Source organism: Cucurbita moschata, unplaced genomic scaffold (assembly GCF_002738365.1).
Source record: "Cucurbita moschata cultivar Rifu unplaced genomic scaffold, Cmos_1.0 Cmo_Scf00028, whole genome shotgun sequence".
Lineage (NCBI taxonomy): Eukaryota > Viridiplantae > Streptophyta > Magnoliopsida > Cucurbitales > Cucurbitaceae > Cucurbita > Cucurbita moschata.
The window spans coordinates 812,130-835,290 of record NW_019268544.1 but is presented as its reverse complement, the minus strand read 5'-3'; the positions used below and the strand labels follow the sequence as shown (position 1 = coordinate 835,290).

Genomic DNA, 23,161 nt, shown 5'->3' with positions numbered 1-23,161 from the left:
CCCCCCCCCAATTTTTGAAGAGCTTCTGTCATCAGCCATGACATATACACATATATGTGACTCTTGATGCACCCTTTTTATCTTCTCTGAAGTACTGATATATATTTATGTGAAACCTCCATGGATTTTTGAAATTTAAGCTTTCGAATTGAGTTCTTAATGGTGATGATCATCACTGATTTCTTGAGTGAAACCTTAGCATTTCCATACTGATCATTATCTTTATAAAACCTGTTTGCCTTGGATCTTTTGGCTGGACGTGATGTTTAGAGAGAGATAAAGGCAGTGAAGTAGGAGTAGCCGAGTAGGATGCTGTACTGGTGGACCAGATATCAAGCTGGTATTGATGTTGTTGGTGTGTGGAGTTATGGATTTGGCCCTACGGCGCCGCCTGCTTGCAGGGAACCCCACTGCGTCTGGCTGCGTCAAGTAATCTCAACTCTTAATTTATAGCAATTTATTGAAAGATTTCTTAGTATTTTATCGTTCTTGCTTAAAAAATCTCATCAGAGAAGATTACGAGAGGATTGAATTGTTATAAACTAAAGTTGAGGGACTAACTTGTTAGACTTTTTTTTTTACAGGTTCTCTGTTCTTTGTTAATGGACCACTCTCACACTCTATACTTACTCCTAATGCGACTCTCTGTTCGAAGGCGAGTTTACCACGTTTTGGTCCACACTACTTTTTCTTGTCGTTTTTATAGATTTGTATTAATTTAGTCTCTATAGTTCATAAAAATTTATATATTTTCAAAGTATTTAAAATATTTTGGGCAGTTGGTGCAGCGTGGAGGAGTATTACTGTTTATTGTTTTTGGATGCAAATCATTTAGGTCAGCCTCTCATCCATTTATGACATTATAAATGCCACTCTCAAACACCAATTTCAGTTCATGCCTTTGATCTTCATTCATAGCTCTTGTTTCAGTTCTAGGTTTAATTTTGTACAAAATTATATCCCTCCCACTTTTGATCTTGTTTGATTATTGTTCTTTCATTCTTGTTTTGTTTTTCTCTGTCATTCCATTCAAATCATCACCTTTTACACTTCAAGGCAATCGACACGTTTTGTCGGCCAATACTTTTTAGAGAAAGTAGAAGTATTTATATCGAGTTATACTTTTATTGGTCCCGAAAGCCTCTTACTAATAAAGATGTTTTATAAAGCTAGAAGCTCACCTAACTCAACAAATTTAGACATATATTTCCGACAAAGTTAAAAGCTCGTATATCTTCAACATTGTCTACCGAAAACTTCTACTTAATATTCACCATATTTTAGGGCTTCAGTCTATAATCTGTGTACCTCTCTTCCTCCTTCTGACCCATCCTTGAGCCCTCTTCCAGCCAGCAGCCCCCAGTTTTAGTATGGCCCCAACCCACTCTACATTAATTATTTATTTATCGTCTATTACTAAAACTCAAAAACCCAATATAAATATTCCTCTTTTCTTCGTCTATCGATAACGATACGAAATCTTATATAAATTGTTGATTTGCACGAACAAGTTCATTTAACCAATGAGACTTAGGATACACATTTGAATTTGACGAAGAATTTTCATTATAAGATAAATTGGATACGAAAGGAGGAGAATTGTTCTGTTTGCCACTTAAAACTAGGATTATATTTCCATCTTCATCTCCTCTCCGACCTTTCCCCATCGTAACGTTTATCAAATCGCAAACCCAATCTGACCAAACTCCAAGCCCCTCGTTCTTCATCTCCACTACTGCTGCATGCTTTGTAAACCAATTAATACCAAGAAAGACAAAAAAGGGGTTGGTCTGAAATGTGTGTATCCATTGGGGATGCGGTTGATATCTATGGTCCCCATAACTCATCCTGCTGCTACTCATCCTCCTCTTCTTCTTATGCCTCTGTTTAACTGACATCCTTTACTTTCCCACGCCTATCTTACTTCATTTAAAACTCTCTCTCTTTCTCTTTCTCCTTTTCTCCTTTTCTCATCCACTTTTCAAACAACAATCCAGTTCTATAAAGAACCCAACAAGTCTAAAGTTCGTCCCAACTTCGATCCGCATAGGCTTAAAAACACGAACTTCCTCTGTTCTTGGAATCGAACCCTTGTAATTCCCATCTCCTCTTGATCCTCTGATCCAAACACATGGACTCCTATAATGGGTCTGATCTCAGTCCTCACTATGTTCCTCCACCTCCACAATCTTCTTCTGCATTGCTTTATCCTTGCAGTTTGGATCAGTTTCCTGGTAAATCCCAACTCCCTCGACCTTCTTCTTCATTTTGTTCGTGTACATTAAACTTGAAAACCCAACGAACTGACCCAACCCAAATTATAGGGGTTGTGTTGGATTAGCTTTTCGGGTTCGGTTAGGTTAACATGAATATAATTCAAAGAACTTAACATGAATACAATCTACATCTTCAACCCAATTTATCTTACATGGAGAAATCTCTCCTCACTTTCTTGTTATTATCTATTCGATCTTTCTTAATTTAGTTATATTTTTAACCGTTCTCTCTTTAATGTAAAATTATGTGAGGATCCCATATCATAGAGAGGCAAACGAAACATTCCTTACAAGGGGTGCGGAAACTTCTCCTTAGCATAGGCACTTTAAAATTTTGAGGGAAGCCCAACAGAAAAATGCTTAAGAGGACAAATATCTGTAAGTAAGCTCACGCTAATATAGACTAACCGTTAACGGATAGTATTAAGATCTATTTGAATACAGGATGATCATCTTGTTACAATATAACATAAAATCATGATTACTTCAACTCGAATTGAGAGATATAATTTGAATCGTATTCTTAACATCGAGTTTAATGAGTAGTAGAGACAACAGAGACGAAGAGACCGGGCATGGAAGCTCAGGAAAGTAGGGTTGGAGGAGTGGATGAGAAGAAGAAGAGGTTCAGTCGGGATCAATTGGAGTCATTGGAGAGAAGCTTTCAAGAGGAAGTGAAGCTTGAACCTGAAAGAAAAATGAAGCTATCAAAGGAGATTGGACTCCAACCAAGGCAGATAGCCGTGTGGTTCCAGAATAGAAGAGCTCGCTCAAAGGTTAAGCAGCTTCAGCATCTCTATGACACTCTCAAACAAGAATTTGACGCCATTTCTATGGAAAAACTTGACCTTCAACAACAGGTTTCTATCTCTCTTCTCTTTTTCCGCCCATGCATTTCCATGCACAGATCTTTGTCATTTTGATCTTTGGACGTACAATGTTGTTGGAGTAGGTGAGGGAACTAAGAAGCATGCTAAGAGAACAAGCGGTAAGGAATCACGGGTCGATGGCTTACATGACCGTCTCCGAGGAAGAGGCGGCGGAAAGCACGGCGGAGGGCGTTCGGAGCTGGAATAATCACATCTTTAATGTCGAAAATGTCGACCAAATATCAGCTTCTTCAATTCCTTCACTCTGGTCTTGTTCTCAAGCGGCTCACTTGCCTTATTATCCATAAATTTTGGATTAGAAATTTAATGTTCAATTTTACTTCTTATCAACTTTTTAAAATATTGTTTGAAATTTTGATAGATTCAAATTTTCTTATAATCCGGAATTTTTATTAAATAATTTTGATTAAACAAAAGAACATGCAAGTTCAATCATATAAATTATTAAACAAATAATTTATAATAAAATATAGCAATATAAAATAATATAATGTAGCTGAACAGTTCAGAACCATTTAATTCCCAGTATTGGGTCAGCAAAATTTAAGAACAAAGATCCCCTACCACAAAATCAACTAATACTTCCAATAATCAGAAAATTCAAGCTTATAAAAGCAAATAAAATTTGGATGGAAATTCATAAACACCAAAAGAAGTAGGCACTTACGGGTAGTCATGCATAATCAAGTAAACTATCAGAAAAAAACGCAACATTCTGATATTTGCAACGTAACTGCAAGATGAAATGAAAAGCACAATAATTGATCCATACAAAATTTCGGAAATAGTTGGAACATTATCTTTTACTCAGGTTTGCTATTTCAAAGAGCATAAAAACTCGTAAACTACTGTTCTTAGCTTGCAGCATGGGCAATTCAACGTTTGCCGCCGCCGCCACCAAGTTTTGGTCCTTTAGGTGCAGCTCCCCCCCTACCAACGTTAGCCTTGGTCTGTGTCTTCTGTGTTTTGGCCATCACTTCTGCTTTCTTTGCCTTTTTCTCATCCTTTGTTTTCTTAATTCTCTCCTTAATTTCCCTACAACCCAACAACAATTAACAAATTTTAGTTTAATCCATAACTATGGTTGATAAAGAAATTATTCCATGCCTCCGCCTGTATCATTAAGAAACATTCGAACTCAGAACAATCACATACCGGAGGGCTGCCTCCCTAGCAGCATCACGAACCTCGGGCTTCTCAGCTCTCTTCTTTTGGATAACCTCCAATGTAGCACCCACTATGGACCTTGAGTACGGCTTCTTGGTGGCACGTCTCCTCTTCTTTACAGCCTCTTGAGCAATGTCCTACCGGAATAAAAAGAATGAAAAACATTCAACAATCAACAATTATTTGGTTAAAATCCCGGTTAAAGGCCAAGGGGGAATGATAATGTAAATAACAGGGAAAACACTTCTAGAAAACAAATATTGAGAACCGTTGAGTTGTTAGAAAAATTATGATCTAATAGTACCACACACAAAATCATTATGTTTCAAAGCTACCCATACATAATCAGAGCTAACAGAGAGGACAGGAAATGATTAAATCTAAATATAGATACAAGTATATGAATCCAAGAGCTATATTTGACCCATTACCTTCTTATGTTGCTTCCTGTACATTGCTGTCCAGGTGAGCTTAGAAGGCTTCAGCTTGTTATGGAAGTACCTCTTGCATTTGGAGTTTAAAAACAGGAAAACCTAGTCAATCAAGACAAGTATGAAACAAAAACAGCAGGTAAGTTTATGTCATCAGATAAGAAACAAATATGATTATCCAGTAATAACAAAAACACAATCGACGGCCGCGCAGGTTTATTACCTGTGAATCTGCACGGATAAATCTGATTCCTCTACCGGGATATATCTTCGCGCCACTGAATCGACAGAGCTCGGTCCTAAAAAAACCAGGATTATACTTAAGAATCAGGCAGAAGCAAACTGCGCATTTCTAACACTACAAGTTTCCACATTCTCATGGGATACGCCATTACTTCTTAAAACTTTTACCTACAAAATCAAATTCACCTACACAAAAACCTAGAGATCTCGAAGGAATACATCCTCAGGCACCAACAGTGAACTGAAAGTTAAATTAAAAGGCACAAATAGCCATACTGATCCTCTATTTCGCCATGACGGATGCAATCATCGATTAAAAGAAAAACTCGAACTGAATACTGAAATCGATTCAAGATTGAAGCAGAAAGAGCGATGAAAAAGACTCACTTCAACACCATGGTGGCGGCTGCTGTGGCTACTCCTCTGTTTCTTCTTGCTCGCCGAAACCCTAGAAGTGAGGTGTGTCCGAGGGAAACGATATCTATACTTTGAGGTTCATTTGATTACCCCTTTATTATAACTTAATCACCATAATGCCACCGAGCCCTTTAGAACAAATGGGCCAAGATTTTGGCCCGGTTTCCTTTTCGGAGCCCAACCTTTACAAGGCCTGTTTGAATTATAATATTTTTAAGTATTTAAAAATCAAATGATCGATATTTAATATATGTGATATATCATTAATAAAAATAAAAATAAACAAGATGTGACTCTTAAATATATGTTTCCATATATATTATAGTATAATTAAATTTTGAGAGTCAAGGCTTCTGTATGTTTTTATAGTTTGAATAAATTTATTGAGTTTAAAAGTTAATTACAAAATAATAAATTATATAATTAATTCATTTCTCGTACGATTTCATAAAATTAAAGTTTTTCTTGTTTAACTAATTAATTAAAATAGGTCGAGCTTTGACATTTTGTATATCTAACCTAATATTCTGGTTCGAACCCAACCAACTCAATCATGTTTCTAATTATTCACGTTATTTATTTAAAATTTTAATTTTAATAAAAAATAAACATATAAGTTTATATTTAAAATTAATAATAAATTTAGATTTACACGGTTCAACTCGATACAATTTTAATGAAATCCACGAACCAAGTTATTCTATAAAACTTTAATTTATTTGAATCTAACCTACCCGAACTCAAATAAGTGTAATCCAATTCGATTGGATTGATCAAACTTTTCAAGTTATCGGACTTTTTAAATACTTTAATATTATTTCTCATTTCAACCAATGGATCGAAGTTATTCTTAATTGTGTTTATCTGTATATAAACACTCAAATAATCTTCGATCCAAACATAACTTAATCAATGATAAGAATACTGATTACCATAAGTCGAGGATTCAATTCTCTATATTCACCCGTTACTTTATTATAATATTCATAAATTATTTATAATTTATAATAGACGGTGAGATTTGAGTTGAATTTATATAGATATATTATAAATAAGAAAAGTAATGGTTTTTAATATTAAAGTGTATAAATGAAATAAAATGAAGATATTGTCTTGTCATCATTTTTTTATGATGATGACACCTCACCAAAGATAATTATTTACCAATTTCCAATATTCTTTTCTTGTAGCAAGAAGCAATTTAAATGCCTTTTTTAATTTAATGTTACCAAATAAAAGTACATCTAAAACATTTGGAGTGTAAAGCAAAGCTTAACTAACTTTCATAATTAAGGTATTAGTGTGTTTAGAGCTTAGTTTGTTACATATTATAATCTCAAATTTTTTATTTTACTATTGACTAAAAAATAAAGGAAAAAAAATTAATTCTTTATTAAATTGTACTTTACCCTTAAATAAATTTGCCATTTTGATCTTAAACTAATAAAGTGTTACAACTTCAACATTAATGTCAGTAAAAGTTACACTTATTATCATTTAATAAAGTTTTATTTTTTTTATTTTTTTTTATTTTATAATTTTCGTGTGTTTTCAAATAATTTTTCAAATAAGTCTATAATATAATATAAAATAATTTTATTAAGATTTGTGATATTGTTTTCGGAAGATATTTATATTTATTTTTATTGAAATTATATTTAATTAAATTAGCGTTTAATTTGATAAAATTAAAAATTTAAAGTGAATATAGATACCGATGAAAATAACGTTTCAATAGCAAAAATGTTTTATAAGTTTATATAATTTAAAATTTAATATAAAAAGTATCTATAATTTTTTTTAAAGTCTAATAAATATTAAAGCTTTTCACTTCTTTTTAATTAGTGTTGAAAAATAAAATTTTAATTTTTCAAATTTTTATTTAATAAACTAATAAATTTTAAAATAAGATGGAAAATAATAGATCACAATTTGTTGTACCAAATTTTTTTTTACAGAAATTCAATAATAATTATCCAGGCTGGAAATTCCACACCTTAATTTATTAAATTAAATAAAATAAAAAGAAAAGAAAAAACCAAATCATATTCGACAGAGCGGCCAACAAGAAAAGGAGCTCTCCATCTTCTCAGTAATCAAAACCGAGGACTCCCAATAATTTCAATCTTCTTCTTCTTCTCTCGGCCTCTGCCTCTGAAAATCACATTCTTATCCTTCAATTTCGGCGAAGAACTCTTGGATCTTTTTAATCGGGCGCAATTTCCGAGTGAATCGGAAGCTTCGGGAGTTGGTTGACCCTGAACTCGCATGGCAGGCGAGGACAGCGATGGACAGTAAGAAGCAAGACGAGGATCAGACCGATAGCAGCGATTACACCTCAGAGGACGAAGGAACTGAGGATTACCGGCGAGGAGGCTACCACGCCGTTCGAATTGGCGACACTTTCAAGAATGGTAGATATGTGGTTCAGAGCAAGCTCGGTTGGGGCCATTTCTCCACTGTTTGGCTTGCCTGGGACATCCAATCCTCTGTAATTTCTCTATCTTCCTCTCTTTTTTCTTCGCGCCATTTATTGTTCTAGTCTCGCTTCTTTCGGATCTTCCTGTTCAACATAGATACACAAAACTCGAAATCTTCTTGTTCTTTTTTAATTACTTCACTTACTTGAGAAACTATGATGGTAGGATGTTGTTTTATTGCCTCGTTTGGGAGTAGGAAGTAGAAGATGAGAGTAATTTTAGGTTGTGTATTTAAAATTTAAACTAATTTTATGATGTTCAGCGATATGTGGCTCTCAAAGTACAGAAGAGCGCTCAGCACTATACTGAGGCAGCTATGGATGAGATTACAATCTTGAAACAGATTGCAGAGGGAGACGTTGATGATAAGAAATGTGTGGTGAAGCTTTTGGATCATTTCAAGCATTCAGGACCTAATGGGCAGCATGTTTGTATGATTTTTGAGTATTTGGGGGATAATCTATTGACACTAATCAAGTATACTGACTACCGTGGATTACCGATTCATATGGTTAAGGAGATATGTTTTCATATATTGGTTGGTTTGGATTACTTGCATAAACAGCTCTCTATTATACATACTGATTTGAAGCCTGAAAATATTCTGTTACTTTCGATGATTGACCCATCAAAGGATCCCAGAAAATCTGGCACCCCTCTTATTCTTCCAACTAGCAAGGACAAGGCGACATTGGAGTGTGGGATTTCGAAAGACAAAAAATTATCAAATGGGGATTTTACTAAACACCACAAGAGAAACATTCGACGAAAGGCGAAGCAAGCTGCTCAGGGATGTGTGGAGAAGGAAATGACTGCTGAGGCTGATGCTAATGCAGAGACATCTCGTACCATTGAATCGTCTCCTAATGCGAAGTCGAGCACAGGTGCTACAGAGGAAAAATCACTGAGTTCTTTCAGTACAAATAGATCATCTGATGCTGATGGAGAAAAGGGCGGTGGGGAAGAAAATCAAGTCGCCAAGAAAGGGAGTCGCTTGAGAAAGAAGATGTTATTGGCTTCAGTGGATCTGAATTGCAAGTTGGTTGATTTTGGAAATGCATGTTGGACATACAAACAGTTTACAAATGACATTCAGACTCGACAATATAGGTGCCCCGAAGTTATCCTTGGATCAAAGTATTCTACATCAGCAGATCTTTGGTCCTTCGCTTGCATTTGTTTTGAGCTTGCAACTGGTGATGTACTCTTTGACCCTCACAGTGGTGACAACTTTGACAGAGATGAGGTTTGGATGCCATTCTTTGAGCTTGTAACTGCAATTTGTTTACACGTTCTTACACTAGCATATATTTTAATCTCAACTTGTTTTGCTAGCTAGAATTTTCTTCTGCAACGTTTCGTTCTTGAATTTTGTGCTTAAAAATCCACCCGTGCGCAATAGACTATCTCATTCTCCTGTTTTGTAGAATGTGTTGAAGAGAATTTTCTTAGAATCTTTATTTCATTTCTTTGTTTGTCATTGTTAGAAAGGTAGTTTAACTACTGGTGTGATCCTTATTCTTGAGGCTGTCATAATCATTTTGTTTGTATGCGCTGGTGCATAGCTGAGACATTCTATATATATTGATTTAGACTTTTCTGAAGTTGCTTTCCTATTAATGAGTTGTAGATACCTTCCGAAGTATTCATGTTGTAAGAACAATATTTTCTTGTGCTCCAGGACCACTTAGCTTTGATGATGGAACTTCTAGGAATGATGCCACGCAAGGTAATCAATTGTTCCTCTGAGCCTTGTGAAATTTTCTGCTAGCATAACCACACACTTTTGCACTGTCAATCATTTTCAGATTGCTTTCGGCGGTCGCTATTCTCGAGATTTCTTCAACCGATATGGCAATTTGAGGCACATCCGAAGGTTACGTTTCTGGCCATTAAACAAAGTTCTGATGGAAAAGTATGATTTCAATGAACAAGATGCAACTCAAATGGCAGAATTTCTAGCTCCAATCCTCGATTTTGTTCCAGAAAACCGACCCTCTGCAGGGCAATGCCTTCTTCATCCATGGATGAATGCTGTGCCTCGGTTGTTGGAACCATCTCAGGATCCCGGAACTTCCGAGGGGAAGATGATAGAGAAGGAAGTTATGGAGGCAATGGAGGATGGAATGAGAAATATTGCCATTAGTTTAGAATCTGAACTAGCTGATGATTCCCAGCAGTCCAAGTCCAAGACCAGCAAAAGCACTTCCTGATGTTGGTATCCGCTCCACCCCGTCTTTTTTTGTGTCGATTTAGCCATGGAGGTCGAGATTTTAATGAGGAAATGGACCAGAGAGCTGAGTGAAGCAGATGAAGCTTAGTAAGAAACTAGTATTGACCAAGGATGAACACGAATACGAACACGAATACAACGCAACACTTGTGCTGGGAATGTGGTGAAACATGAAGTTTATTTTGATGAAGCTCAACGATGTATCAGAAAGTGGAGCCCAGATGAATGATTTAGGTACTGCTACGGTTGAAAAATATCTTTTAATTTTCATTACCATTGTACAAACGAATATATTCCTTGTATTCATGTGGTTAGTTCAATGTGATTTATTGGTTTTTATATTGCTTCTATTAGCTAAAATTTAATCTGCAGATATGATGAATGCACGAAATCTAAGAACCCCATGAACTCATGGATATGTATCATTGCTATACTTTTCCGAAATTGTTACGATATCTGGATGGTTATTAAAACGAGTATAAATTTTCAGATGTCTTGTACCAACATGTACACTTGTAGTGATGACGTTGGCTAAGATGAAACTAGAGGATGAACACGATAAGTGAAATTCTTTCTTAGAACGACAATTATTTTTCTAACCAGGAATTATCTCGAGAATTGTGCCAACATCGACACCAAAATAAGATACAGAGTTTCATACAAATTCTACATGAATAATACGTGAATCATCATTATTAAAGGGTACTCACTATACGGAGTAGTGAATCGAATCATCATTATTAAAGGGTACTCACTATATAGAGTAGTGAATCTATTCGAGCAAATAGAACTCAACACGAGAGAGAAACATAAATGAAATTTAAGGAAACAAAAGACAAAAAAAGAGAAAACAATCCAATCAATCCAATATTGTCTTTTTTGAGCTTTTACTTCTGGACTTGTACTCTCTCAAAGTTTTAAAATGCCGCTTGAACTGTTACAGATAAATGACACAATCAATACTGCAAAACCAACAAAAGCACGTGAGCTTCCGAACACAAATTCTTACCCAAATTTCTGAAACAAATTTTAAAAAATTACTACGATTTTGAAAAGGTTAGTAAAAAGTAAATAACAAACTAAAAATGATTACAAGAAATTAACAGCAAACTAAAAACTAAATTATTTTCTTACTAACATAATTTAAACTCAGTTTCACTTGTGATCTTGAGACAAGACAAAACATTGGATCAAGATAAGTATATATATCATCTGGACTAATCAAGAACATATAAACAACTTTGTACCTCGGTTCACAATCGAGGGCTTCACCCATGAGCCTCGTTAGTATCAACAACACCAAATTGGTCTAGTAATTAGAGGGTGATTGGAGATTGATTGAAAAAACAGCCCACCCGTCTACATACTCGTTCTCATTGCTCAATCGAAGTATGATTGACATCGGTGTTACTTCAATAATCATCGAACACCAACGGGTAATAAATTCTATTTTAGGTGATTATGTGAACATAGGCCTAATGAATACAAAAGTCAATATTATATTAATTACCATAAATTAATGAGTCAACTTAATATTAAAAATATGATAACCATAAATGCAATTCATTCCCCGATTAAAAATTGTATCATTTAGGCAAAAGTGGCTTAATAAGGACACAAGACAGGTGTCGTTTATAAACGGTGTATCAACTAACACATCAAGAAGAGAGTGTGATAATGTGTGCGATAATCTTAGTAAAACTAGAAGCAACCGTGTCCAAGACAAACTTAGAGGTTGAATTGGACTGTCAAAATACAACTTCAAAAGTCGAGACTTCGATAGTATAAGATTAAAACTAGAAGCAACCGTGTCAAAGACACACTTAGAGGTTGAATTGGACTGTCAAAATACAACTTCAAAAGTCGAGACTTCGATAGTATAAGATAAAAACGTATCCCTTACCTTAGTGATATAATAATTCTAGCTAATTAGATCTCAAAACGCTCGTAAACGTACAAAAATATGCAAATCCCTTGATCACAAATGTTAAACCCTAAAATCGAGTTGATTTCATTCCAAATTCGATCAACGAAGTTTTCATTAAACTCAAGAACGTGATCTAAATGATCGCGAATGGCATTCAATGCAACCAAATATTGACCTTAATAAGTCTACAAAATTTTGTTAAAAAAACTATAAATACCTATACAAATTAAATCTCCACGGCAGTCCGGTCCGATCAAGCCGAGATCAACGGTCGCGCACCCTAAGATTGAGTCTTCTAAGCCACACAGAATGAAGAATCATGTGATACACATCAAATCTCTTAGGCGGAGAGTGGACTTCAAAGTGTCTCCTAACCTTCAACACTCTCCGATACATTCTCAGGTACTGCCTCGGCGATATCCCACTGAGAATTGTCTTCAAACTGGGAATGTCCTCGACGGAGATGGAGACCGAGAAAGATTTCCAATTGATAACGTCGCTGAATGGAGGGACATAGTGGTCGGAAATGAGGACCGGGACGCACCCGGTGTAAATGGCCTCGACAATTCGAGGGCTAGCAACTTCGTAGCCACTCGGGCAGAGGCAAAACTTGCTCTTCCTCATCATGTCGATGTAAGAAACGTCTTTGGGGAGGTATTTGTGGACTTGAACGTCGCTGTCTTGATTCTCCCATTGCTGGATTAGAATAGGCCTTATGGGGCCGTGGAGGCCGCCGGCGAAGAACGCCAGAATTGGGCGGCGGGAGGGAGATGGGCCGCCTATAATTCCGGTTAAGAAACCCGTTTGGAGGTTGATTTCTGGGAAGGAAACGTCCTTTGACGGGTTGAAACCTTCGGACGTGTTGGCGTTGCAGAGTACTCTAATGGAGTTTTTGTACAAATGGGGAACCGATCTTGACGCTTCCGGCCCCTGCGATCAAACGACGATCAAACGACGAACTGAGAAACATTGTTAAGGAACAAAATTATGAATATGTTAGCTGATATTCACCCAATCATGGCAGGACAGCATGAAATGATCGGCGCCAAGGGTGCGATTCCAGAACGGATATTTGGTTCGAATGACATTGACATAATCGACGACTGTGCGTCGTATCGGTGTGAAGTCATGGGAGTCGCGAACGTAGACAAACTGAACGAGCATGGCAACACTTAGAGGAAGAAAGAAGACATGGGCTTTGTCGGGATCTTTGGTTCGAAACTTGGTGTCCATTTCAATGGCGTGGATGAAGTTGCCTTCAGTCGAGTAAATGCTCTTGCAGGGGCCATTGTGAAACAGGGGAGGCTCTCCTTCCTCGTACACGAAGATCTTCAGCTCCTTCTCCATTTCTAAGTAGCTCCTGCAATCAACATTAATGGAAATCCTAAGCAACCCGGAATAAAGACTATAAAATTGTACGATATTGTCGATATTGTCCGCTTTGAGTATAAGCTCTTATGGCTTCATTTTAGGCTTCCCAAGGCCTCATGGGGCCATGACAATGGAGATGTATTAGCCGATGTGGGACTCACGTCCCAACACTCCTCCCCTCGAACAAAGTACACCATAGAGCTTCTTTTGAAGCCTATGGAGCCCAAGAGCAGCCTCACAAAAAGGCTCGACTCTTTTTTCTAGAACCCTTGAACAAAGGGCACCTTTTGTTTGATACTTAAGTCACTTTTTTACCACACCTTCGAGACTCACAGCTTCTTTGTTCCATATTTGAGGGTTTTATTGACATGGGCAGACATGACTCTGATACATGTTAGTAATAGCAAACCCCACCATGGCTTTATTTTGAGCTTCCCCAAAATGCCTCGTGCCAATATATTCCTTACTTATACATCCATGATCGACCCCTTTATTAGCCGACGACTCCTCCCCCAACAATAATCCTATTCAAGAAACTGAAACTTTTGGCAAGAACAGGGGAAAAAATCAAACCAGAAATGTAAAAATTTAACCTGTGAAACGCTTTGGCGTTCCAATACATCGGACCAGAGGGAACAAGATCCGGATCATGGGTTTGGTTCAGGAACTTGGTTTCTTTAATGGCGGCTCGTGCTCGTCTAAGCCCTGCTTCGATTTTTTCCAATTTCGTAAACTCCCTCTGTTTTCTGGCCTTCACCACCGCCGGTACATAATTACCTTCAGACGAAACGTTTCTCCCTTCATTAATGGCGTTTTCTTCCAAAACTGCGTTGACTGTCGTCATGTTCTGTTAAGATATTAATACATTTCCAAATCAGCTAAACTAACAGTTTTTCAGTCAACGATAGTCATCATTATTAAAAACCCATTAACGAAAACTCCTTAATGGGCTAATTAATTATTGAAAAATGCATGCAGAAGATCCTAAGTTCATTGACTAATCTGCCCTTGAAAATCTCTGCATGCAGAGCAAATGGAAGAACGAAAGAGAATCTCACTTGGGGTTGTGGAAGACTCTGTTTTTCGTCGATCGGCGGTGGTGGTGAGGATGACGACGGCGGCGGAGGCGGCGGAGAAGAAGAAAAAGGAGAGGAAACAGAGTGGTTTGAAACAGAGTCGTTGACCGCCGCCATCGTATTGGAACGAAAATCCTCTGTTTCGGTGGGAGAAGAAACAGAGCTCCAAGCGGAAGCATGTTTATCGAAGAAACTGGTCCAGTCGGAGGAAAACTGAGGACCCAAGACAGCTAGAAGACAAGAAACGGCGACCAGAGGGATTACAAATATCGGCAGCTTCATCTCTGAGCTCTGCAACAAAGGGGTTTTTCTTTACAAAAGAAGAGAACACAGAGGCGTTTTGGAGGGGAAAGGAATTTGTTATGGACATAAATAGCTTGGATGTCACTGCCACGTGTTGACCGGTTTTTTTTACTCTCTATTTCTTTCTGCATGCAAATTTTCGTTCTTCCTATTTTACCCTTACTCTTTCATTTAATTACACCTCTCTTTTTTATGAATGTTTGACTGTTCAATGTTTCTCTTTATTTCTCTATTTAATTTTTAATTAAATAAATGGACAAATAACGTTTTATTTAAACCACTAAATAGGTATCAAAGTTTTTTTTTTCTATCTTAAATAATTTTTTTTAAATGATAGTTACTTCTAGAATATATTTAAAAAATTGTTCGTCATCTAATATAGAACTGCTTCTAGTTTAAATTTTTTTTTTAATGATTGAGAATTTTTTTTTAATTTTTGTTAAATTTTTTTAGTTATCATATTCTCAGTATTATTCTTATTTAAATTATTTAAATGTGGTATGCATTCATTCATGGATTATCATAATTAATTCTAAATATAGCCGTTTAAAAAAGACATTTTCATTCCTTCCTTCAATAATTTTTAATAATTTTATGAGAGAAAAATAATACATTAAATCAAAAAAGAAAAAAAAAAGAAAAATTATGGTTAAGTGTGATTATTAACTTAGAAGGAATAAATACAAATTTGAAATACTTCTAAACTTTACATTTAATATGGTCCAAAGAAAAGATGATACCTACATTTTACTGGTTGAAAAGTATTTTTTGGTTGGTTTGTAGCTATTAAAATACCGAATATATCCTTGAGGTAGTCTCGTATTATTAAACTTGATTATTGAAACTGCTCACAATACCTACGTAGAACGAGAAATGGAATCGGAGCATCAAAATGATGTGACACCGAAAAAATCACATCTTTTGAATATAAATTGTTATTAAATTTTATTATGCAATTCATTATAATTAAATTAAATTTGATGTAGTTTAATAAAGAAATTAATGATATTAGTGTTATTAGCAATTTAAATTATATTATTTTAGTTAAGATTTATTATATGGAATATTAAGTAATTAGTTGAGTAAAATATGATCATAATTAGGGCATTAAAAGCACCGGAGATTGGGGTTGCGGTGGATGCCTGCCCCTGCCAACGCCGCCGCCACGTGTGATGTATGGTTGATTAGTAAGTGGCTGGCCGCCCATTATTATTGTCACAATACCATACTATATATTCGATCACATGAATTCTAGACTTGGACCTATATAAATATATAGTCTAATAAATCTTATATTAAATAATTAATGCTTTGTTTTTTTTTTAGTATATAATTGAAGTAATTATGTATCCACATTTTTATAGTATCTCAAAATTTAATTAAATACAAATTTATGAAATAGATTAAAATTAAAAGTTTAATTATGAAGTATATGTATGATATTGATAGATTGAATATTAATTTTATATCTAATAAATTTTTATTATTTTAAAAAAATATATAATATATCGTAGATCAATTTTATTTATAAACTTGTCCGTTCAAATCCATTTTGATCCAACCAGACTTTCACAACCAGCTTTCTAATTTTTCCATTCAAAATTTATAAATTTTCTAATGAATTTTAGAAAAATAATAATGATAATAATTCCGATAACATAAAAAATTTCATATATTCACTAATTTTGGTAAAATTCAATTTTTTTACAAAATTAAATTAACTACTTTGTATCAATAAATTCAAACTTAATTTATTTGATAATTATTGACTAGATAAATATAACAAGTAAATAAAAATCTTAAAATACAACCCAAAATTTGTAACTATCGAAGAATTTTCTTTGAAATTTATATTCATATCAAATGTGTTATTGTTATTGGACTAACATAACCGGTTGAAGTTTAGGATATAAGAGATATAGGAGAGAAAGTATAAAAATAATTTGATTTTTGTGTAAAAAATGTACCTTCAATATTTAAAATAATATAACAAAATAACTATAAAATTTTAATATTAAGTGAAATTAAAAGAATGTAAGAGTAAATCGTAAAATTAAAATAAATATATAAATAATTTCGCATTCAAGGGTAAATAGTAAATAAAGGAGGTAGATAACAACATCTCAACCATATTAACTTTAAAAATTAAAAAAAAAAATCGTAGTAAATCATAAATTAAAAAATCATATTAAAATTAAAATTAAAATTAAAAATAAAAAATAAATAAATAATTTCGTATAAAAAGTAAATCCTAACTAAAAAATTAAATTAAAAAAAAAATCTTAACAACAAAATCTAAACTAAAAATAAATCCTAAATAAAAAAAATCTAAATAATATTAAAAAAAATCTTAGCAACAAAATCTAAATTATATTAAAATAAAAATATAATAGATAAATAAGAATACAAAATCTAAACCAAATTAAAATTAAAAATAAAAAATTAATATCAAAATAAATCTAAATAACAAAATTTAAATAATATCAAAATTAAAATTTTAATAAACAAATAAATAATCTAAATAACCAAATCTAAATATATTTAAAATTAAAAAAAATAATAATTTCATGTATAAATAGGAATCACCTCTCATTGTTGGAAGCAACAAGTTTGAAGATTTGTGATAGAAAAAAATGAGTTACAGAGAAAGTTTAGTTTTGTTAAACTGTTTGTGTTGGGCAATTTTGGCATTAGCTTTGTTTTCTTCGGCTGAAAAGCTTTCGGTTTCTTACGATGGAAGAGCTCTCACGATTAATGGACAAAGAAAAATTATCATTTCGGGTTCAATTCATTATCCTCGCAGCACTCCTGAGGTTTTCTTGTTATTTCTTTTAATAATTTTAATTAATTAAATTATTGTTTTAATTTCATAAATAATTAATAAGTTTTCTTTTAATAATTTTAATTAATTAAATTATTGTTTTAATTTCATTTTCATAAATAATTAATAAGTTTTCTTTTAATAATTTTAATTAATTAAATTATTGTTTTAATTTCATAAATAATTAATAAGTTTTCTTTTAATAATTTTAATTAATTAAATTATTGTTTTAATTTCATAAATAATTAATAAGTTCTTGGTTTATTATGGGAGGTAGATGTGGCCATTTTTGATAGACAAGGCTAAAGAAGGTGGCATTGACGCAATTGAAACCTATGTGTTTTGGAATGCACACGAGCCTCAACAAGGCCAAGTAAGTTCACATTAGATATTATTTTTTTTTAAAATAAAATTATTATTTCTAAGTTTTTTTTTTTCTTTTTCCTTTCTAGTATGATTTTTCAGGAAATAATGATCTCGTCAGATTTATTCGAACAGTTCAAGAACAAGGGCTGTATGCTATTCTCAGAATTGGACCATATGTTTGTGCGGAATGGAATTACGGGTATACATATATTTTTTATAATTTTTATTTTTATTTTGTGTTTATTTTTTAATTAATTTTATTTTATTTGCAGTGGATTTCCTGTTTGGTTGCATAACCTTCCCGGCATTGAGTTCAGGACCAAGAATAAAGTTTTCATGGTTAATTATCACTACTTTCATTATTATTTAACATTTAGTTTTGATGGTAATTTTGTTAAGTATCACTAAATATATTATTTAACATTTAGTTTTGATGGTAATTTTGTTAAGTATCACTAAATATATATAAATTTTTAATGTGATTTAGGATGAAATGGAAAAATTCTCGACAGTGATAATAAATACGATGAAGGATTATGAGTTATTTGCATCACAAGGAGGACCCATCATTATTGCTCAGGTTTTATTTTATTTTTCATTAGTTAATTATTTTTTTTTTCAAACAAAAGAGCAAAGAAAAATAATATTGATTATGTTTTTTTTATATATATAAATAATCAGATTGAAAACGAGTACGGAAACATAAAAGGATCATACGGACAAGCTGGGAATGAATATGTAAAGTGGTGCGCAGATTTGGCACTTTCTTACGACCTCAGCATTCCTTGGATCATGTGTCAAGAGGATGATGCTCCTCACCCCATAGTAAGGATTTACTGTTTTTTTCTAATAATTTTTTTTTAAATTATAACTATTATTATTTAATAATTTTTTTTGTTTCTTTTTTTTTTTATTACAGATTAACACTTGCAATGGATTCTACTGTGACCAGTTCAAACCCAACAGCAAAAACAGTCCCAAAATGTGGACTGAGAATTGGACTGGCTGGTATTATTCTTTTTATTTAATTATTTATTTTAAGAAAATAAAGATTTTTTTACACCTAAAATAATTAGGTTCAAGGCTTGGGGTTCAAGAGATCCCTTGAGAACAGCTGAGGATCTTGCATTTGCTGTGGGACGTTTCTTCCAATACGGTGGAACCTTGCAAAATTACTACATGGTACAACACCTTATTATCCTATAACTAGTTTTTCTTTTGCAAATTCTTATATTTTGTTCCTTCTGCAGTATCATGGTGGAACGAACTTTGGTAGAACCTCGGGTGGTCCTTATATCACCACGTCGTATGATTACAATGCACCTCTCGATGAATATGGTACATTCGCGACTTGTTTAGATTTTGATCCCGGTTGTGATTTGAGTATGGTATTTGGTATGTTGAGTTTAGTGATCAGAGTTGTGGTTAATTAGGGAATAAGGCCCAGCCAAAATGGGGACATTTGAAGCAACTTCATGATCTTGTGAAGTCTATGGAGGAAGTTTTGACCTATGGTGAGGTCAATCACACAGAATACGGTCACTTGACAACAGTAAGTATCTCTCTCTCTCTCTCTATATGTATCATTTGGTGAGCCAACACGGAGAAGCTTTTCCACTCCTTTCCCTATTCTCCATTTAAACGAGGATTTCTCCCTCTATTTGAGGCGGGTTCCCGTAGGTTAAATGGACATACGGGATAGGGAAGCTTTCCAACTCCCTACCCTATTCTCCATTTAAACGGATTCGAGGTGGATTCTTGTAACTTATATGGACATCTCAAACCTAACCGTCACCGAAAACATTTGTAACAGGCAACAAGTTACACCTATAAGGGGAAATCAAGTTGCTTCTTTGGAAATGCAGAAAATGGTGACAGAGATATCACCTATGGAAATACAACCTACAAAGTTCGTGGTTGGTCAGTCAGCATTCTTCCTGACTGCAAAACTGAAGTTTACAACACTGCTGAGGTCAATATCTCGTTCATTGACATTCGTCCCTACCATTATAATGATCTCTAATATCATTCCTATGAATATCAGGTAAACACTCAAACAACAATATGGGAGAAGGTTTCAAGCCAGGTGGGAAACTTCAAAGAGCCAATGCAATGGCAATGGAGAGACGAGAAAATAGAATTCGTATCACGTGAAGGTGAAGTTGCTGATACTGCGATGACTGCCAATCGCCTTCTTGACCAAAAGGTTCTCACAAATGATTCTAGCGATTACCTGTGGTACATCACCAGGTAAACATTTTATGTTTATCCTTTCCCTAATCCCTCCTAATTAATCTTAATCATACTGATTAGACTAATACTACCTTCAGCTTCCATCTTAGTGGATCTGATCCACTTTTCGGCAAGAATGTAACTCTACGTGTTAAGACCAGTGGCCACATACTTCATGCATTCTTGAACGGGAGGCATATTGGTAAACTCGCTGCTCTTACATCATTTATGTTCATCAAATGACATCACAACTTGCATCATATTTCAATTTCAGGATCACAACATGCTCAAAAGGACAAATATAGTTTCGTATTTGAGAAGAAAATCAGCGATCTATTATTGTATGGATTCAACCAAATTTCTCTACTAAGTGCCACAGTTGGATTGGCCGTAAGTACACCAACTTTGAAAACTACCCTTTTGAAACCCTTTAATGCAAACCTGAGATTTTGAGATTTTGAATTGATGAACAGAATTATGGAGCACACTTTGAGAATTCTGAGGTAGGAGTTCATGGCCCAGTTGAATTGATGGCTGATGGAGAAACAATAAGGAATTTGTCAAGCAATGAGTGGTATTACAAGGTTGGTTTGGATGGTGAAAAGTCGGAGTTTTTCAATCCCAATTGTCAACTAATGGAGCCCTGGAATTATGGCAATCTCCCATTGAATCAGAATTTCGTTTGGTATAAGGTACTAAATTGCTTCTAGTTTCGAAGTGTTCTTGTTAGCATAATGAAATGTTCGTAAATTCACGATTGGTTGTTTGGTATAGACCACCTTTCAAACTCCAAGCGGAAGTGAAGCCGTGATAGTGGATTTGATGGGCATGGGGAAGGGTCATGCTTGGGTTAATGGACTAAGCATTGGAAGGTATTGGCCAAGTTATCTTTCAATTGAGAATGGCTGCTCTTCAAGTTGTGACTTCCGTGGGGCTTACTCTGATGGCAAGTGTGCCACTAACTGTGGAAAGCCTACTCAAAGATGGTATGTTCTCGAGGAGTTGTTGGATTTTGAACTCTCTTTTCAACATCTGAAAGTATTCTTTTTTATTTCTAACTCTTAGGTATCATATCCCAAGATCTTACCTGAATTGTGGAGGAGAGAACACACTGATTTTATTCGAAGAGTTTGGTGGGACGCCATTGGATATAGATATCCAAACAACGAGGGTGAAAAAGGTATGTGCAATGCCTTATGCAGGAAGCACGTTGGAGCTATCGTGCCATGATCGAACCATCTCTGATATCAAGTTTGTGAGCTTTGGGAACCCCCATGGCACTTGTGACAGTTTCCAGAAGGGTTCCTGCGAGTCCTCCACTGCCTTATCGGTCATCGAGGAGGTATAACTCGCTTTTGTTAAATGGATGACACTCTAGGTTTTGGGTTTTTAGTTTGTTTTAATTTTGATTAAAATTGCAGGCATGTGTTGGACAAAGGGAATGCTCCATTGAAGTTTCGGAAAAGAATCTTGGATCAACTGGTTGCAAGAAACGTAATCGCCTCGCTGTTCAAGTTACTTGTTAGAACATCTTGTATTTTAGGTTTTTAGGCTTTTAGGATTTTAGATTTGATGTCATTTTCCCTTTTGTGTTCTTCATATTTGATACAACTTTCGATCTTGTTTATACAACTTTCTCTGTTGTTTTAGGTTTAGGACGTTAGGCTTGTTGTTTTAGGTTTAGGACGTTAGGCTTGTTTAAATTTACTATGTTTAATGGTTATAGTTTATTCCTTCCATCACTCTTCTTGGCTTCTTTCCTTTTCCCAAAGAATCATCCATTCTTCTTCCTCTCACTATTGTGAAGAAAAACAACACATGATTCCTCCAATTTTTACTTCTTTTAAAAGACGAATTTGGAAAAAAAAAATGTTTTCATCAAAGAAACGACGACGAGTTTGGGAAGAAAAATGTTTTCTGAACTCGAATTGGCTCTGTTCGATTTAAAAACCTTGGGTTGACCCGAATCAAACAAATCTTATAAAATCAATTAAGAACTTTAACGTATACACACCAGTTTGTCGTTTCAATTTGGGCTTACTAGTTTTACTCCTAATCTTTTAATATTATTTTAATATTTTATTTGGTTTCTTTTATACATTTTTTTTTGTTTCTTTTATATTTTATATCTTTTTGTTTTTTATTTTCTTTTATATATTTTAAATTTCTCAGAATCCAACATATGAATAATTGGAATAAACATAAATTAAAAATAATTATAAAAAAAAAAGATCATATTAAAAAATAATAATAAATAAATAAATAAATAAATAAAAACCCACCCCTAACCTCTAGTCCTTTGCATAATTATCCCTTTACTCTTAGAAAGAATTTTCCCTTACTCCAGAAAGTCACATTTGCTGTAAAAACAAACAGAAAAACAACCCAAACAAATGACTAACTCCATTGAGATTCACTTAAACAACCAAAACAAATGACTAACTCCATTGAGATTCACTTGTAGACAGAGATTTAGGAGATAGATGTGATCTCACTTGTAGAAGGAAATTTAGGAGATAGATGTGATCAGTAAGTATATATTATCCTATTTCTCCTTTTTAGAAATCACATCCAATTATACTTCGATCCATTCGAAATTTAGAATACATGTGAACAAAATTAAAAGGCAACAGAGTGAATACAGAAAAAAAAAAGATTCAGTCATTAAAAAGCTTAAACTAAATATGGAGAGAAAAGTAAATGAATAACTTGAAATGACTCTATCAACTTTCTATACAACATTGAAATGACTCTATCAACTTTCTATACAACACTGATCGATCTTTAACAAAAATATAATTATAGATATATAACATTTCAAGACTTTTAGCCATAGATCGAAATAAATTAGAGAAATAATTTTGTAGAAGTTCGAACTTAAAACTGATGTTATGGGCTCACATAGGTTGACTTGGATTTCAATGGGCA

At 34.2% G+C, this 23,161-nt stretch overlaps 6 protein-coding genes across 6 annotated transcripts in view; 4 read left to right on the top strand and 2 right to left on the bottom strand.

Moving 5' to 3' along the window:
* The window catches only part of LOC111463605 (pyruvate kinase 2, cytosolic-like), a 9,201-nt gene extending 9,008 nt beyond the window's left edge, over nucleotides 1–193 (top strand). The window contains exon 17 of the mRNA XM_023107612.1: nucleotides 1–193. The gene's annotated coding sequence lies outside the window, so the exon portion shown is untranslated.
* Nucleotides 194–2,851: 2,658 nt separating this feature from the next.
* Nucleotides 2,852–3,453, top strand: LOC111463063 (putative homeobox-leucine zipper protein ATHB-51). The gene is made up of 2 exons (XM_023106877.1): nucleotides 2,852–3,136; nucleotides 3,229–3,453. Exons 1-2 carry the CDS (start codon nucleotides 2,852–2,854, stop codon nucleotides 3,451–3,453), a joined length of 510 nt encoding a protein of 169 aa, XP_022962645.1.
* Nucleotides 3,454–3,836: 383 nt separating this feature from the next.
* Nucleotides 3,837–5,493, bottom strand: LOC111463607 (60S ribosomal protein L24-like). Its single transcript, XM_023107614.1, has 5 exons — nucleotides 5,395–5,493; nucleotides 4,988–5,063; nucleotides 4,765–4,866; nucleotides 4,322–4,470; nucleotides 3,837–4,201 (listed from the first exon to the last, which is right to left on the bottom strand). Exons 1-5 carry the CDS (start codon nucleotides 5,403–5,405, stop codon nucleotides 4,042–4,044), a joined length of 498 nt encoding a protein of 165 aa, XP_022963382.1. The 5' UTR covers nucleotides 5,406–5,493; the 3' UTR covers nucleotides 3,837–4,041.
* A 1,989-nt stretch (nucleotides 5,494–7,482) lies between these two features.
* LOC111463604 (SRSF protein kinase 3-like) lies at nucleotides 7,483–10,485 on the top strand. The gene is made up of 4 exons (XM_023107610.1): nucleotides 7,483–7,915; nucleotides 8,167–9,150; nucleotides 9,586–9,633; nucleotides 9,713–10,485. Exons 1-4 carry the CDS (start codon nucleotides 7,712–7,714, stop codon nucleotides 10,115–10,117), a joined length of 1,641 nt encoding a protein of 546 aa, XP_022963378.1. The 5' UTR covers nucleotides 7,483–7,711; the 3' UTR covers nucleotides 10,118–10,485.
* A 1,717-nt stretch (nucleotides 10,486–12,202) lies between these two features.
* On the bottom strand, nucleotides 12,203–14,839 carry LOC111463124 (probable glycosyltransferase At5g03795). The gene is made up of 4 exons (XM_023106950.1): nucleotides 14,494–14,839; nucleotides 14,029–14,282; nucleotides 13,076–13,424; nucleotides 12,203–12,994 (listed from the first exon to the last, which is right to left on the bottom strand). Exons 1-4 carry the CDS (start codon nucleotides 14,791–14,793, stop codon nucleotides 12,329–12,331), a joined length of 1,569 nt encoding a protein of 522 aa, XP_022962718.1. The 5' UTR covers nucleotides 14,794–14,839; the 3' UTR covers nucleotides 12,203–12,328.
* A 2,608-nt stretch (nucleotides 14,840–17,447) lies between these two features.
* On the top strand, nucleotides 17,448–21,840 carry LOC111463062 (beta-galactosidase 15-like). Its single transcript, XM_023106876.1, has 18 exons — nucleotides 17,448–17,627; nucleotides 17,913–18,008; nucleotides 18,088–18,200; nucleotides 18,274–18,340; nucleotides 18,489–18,581; nucleotides 18,683–18,826; nucleotides 18,921–19,009; nucleotides 19,078–19,183; nucleotides 19,252–19,339; nucleotides 19,435–19,553; nucleotides 19,815–19,973; nucleotides 20,046–20,251; nucleotides 20,332–20,435; nucleotides 20,508–20,623; nucleotides 20,707–20,925; nucleotides 21,008–21,219; nucleotides 21,299–21,575; nucleotides 21,655–21,840. Exons 1-18 carry the CDS (start codon nucleotides 17,448–17,450, stop codon nucleotides 21,757–21,759), a joined length of 2,493 nt encoding a protein of 830 aa, XP_022962644.1. The 3' UTR covers nucleotides 21,760–21,840.
* Nucleotides 21,841–23,161: the final 1,321 nt, after the last annotated feature.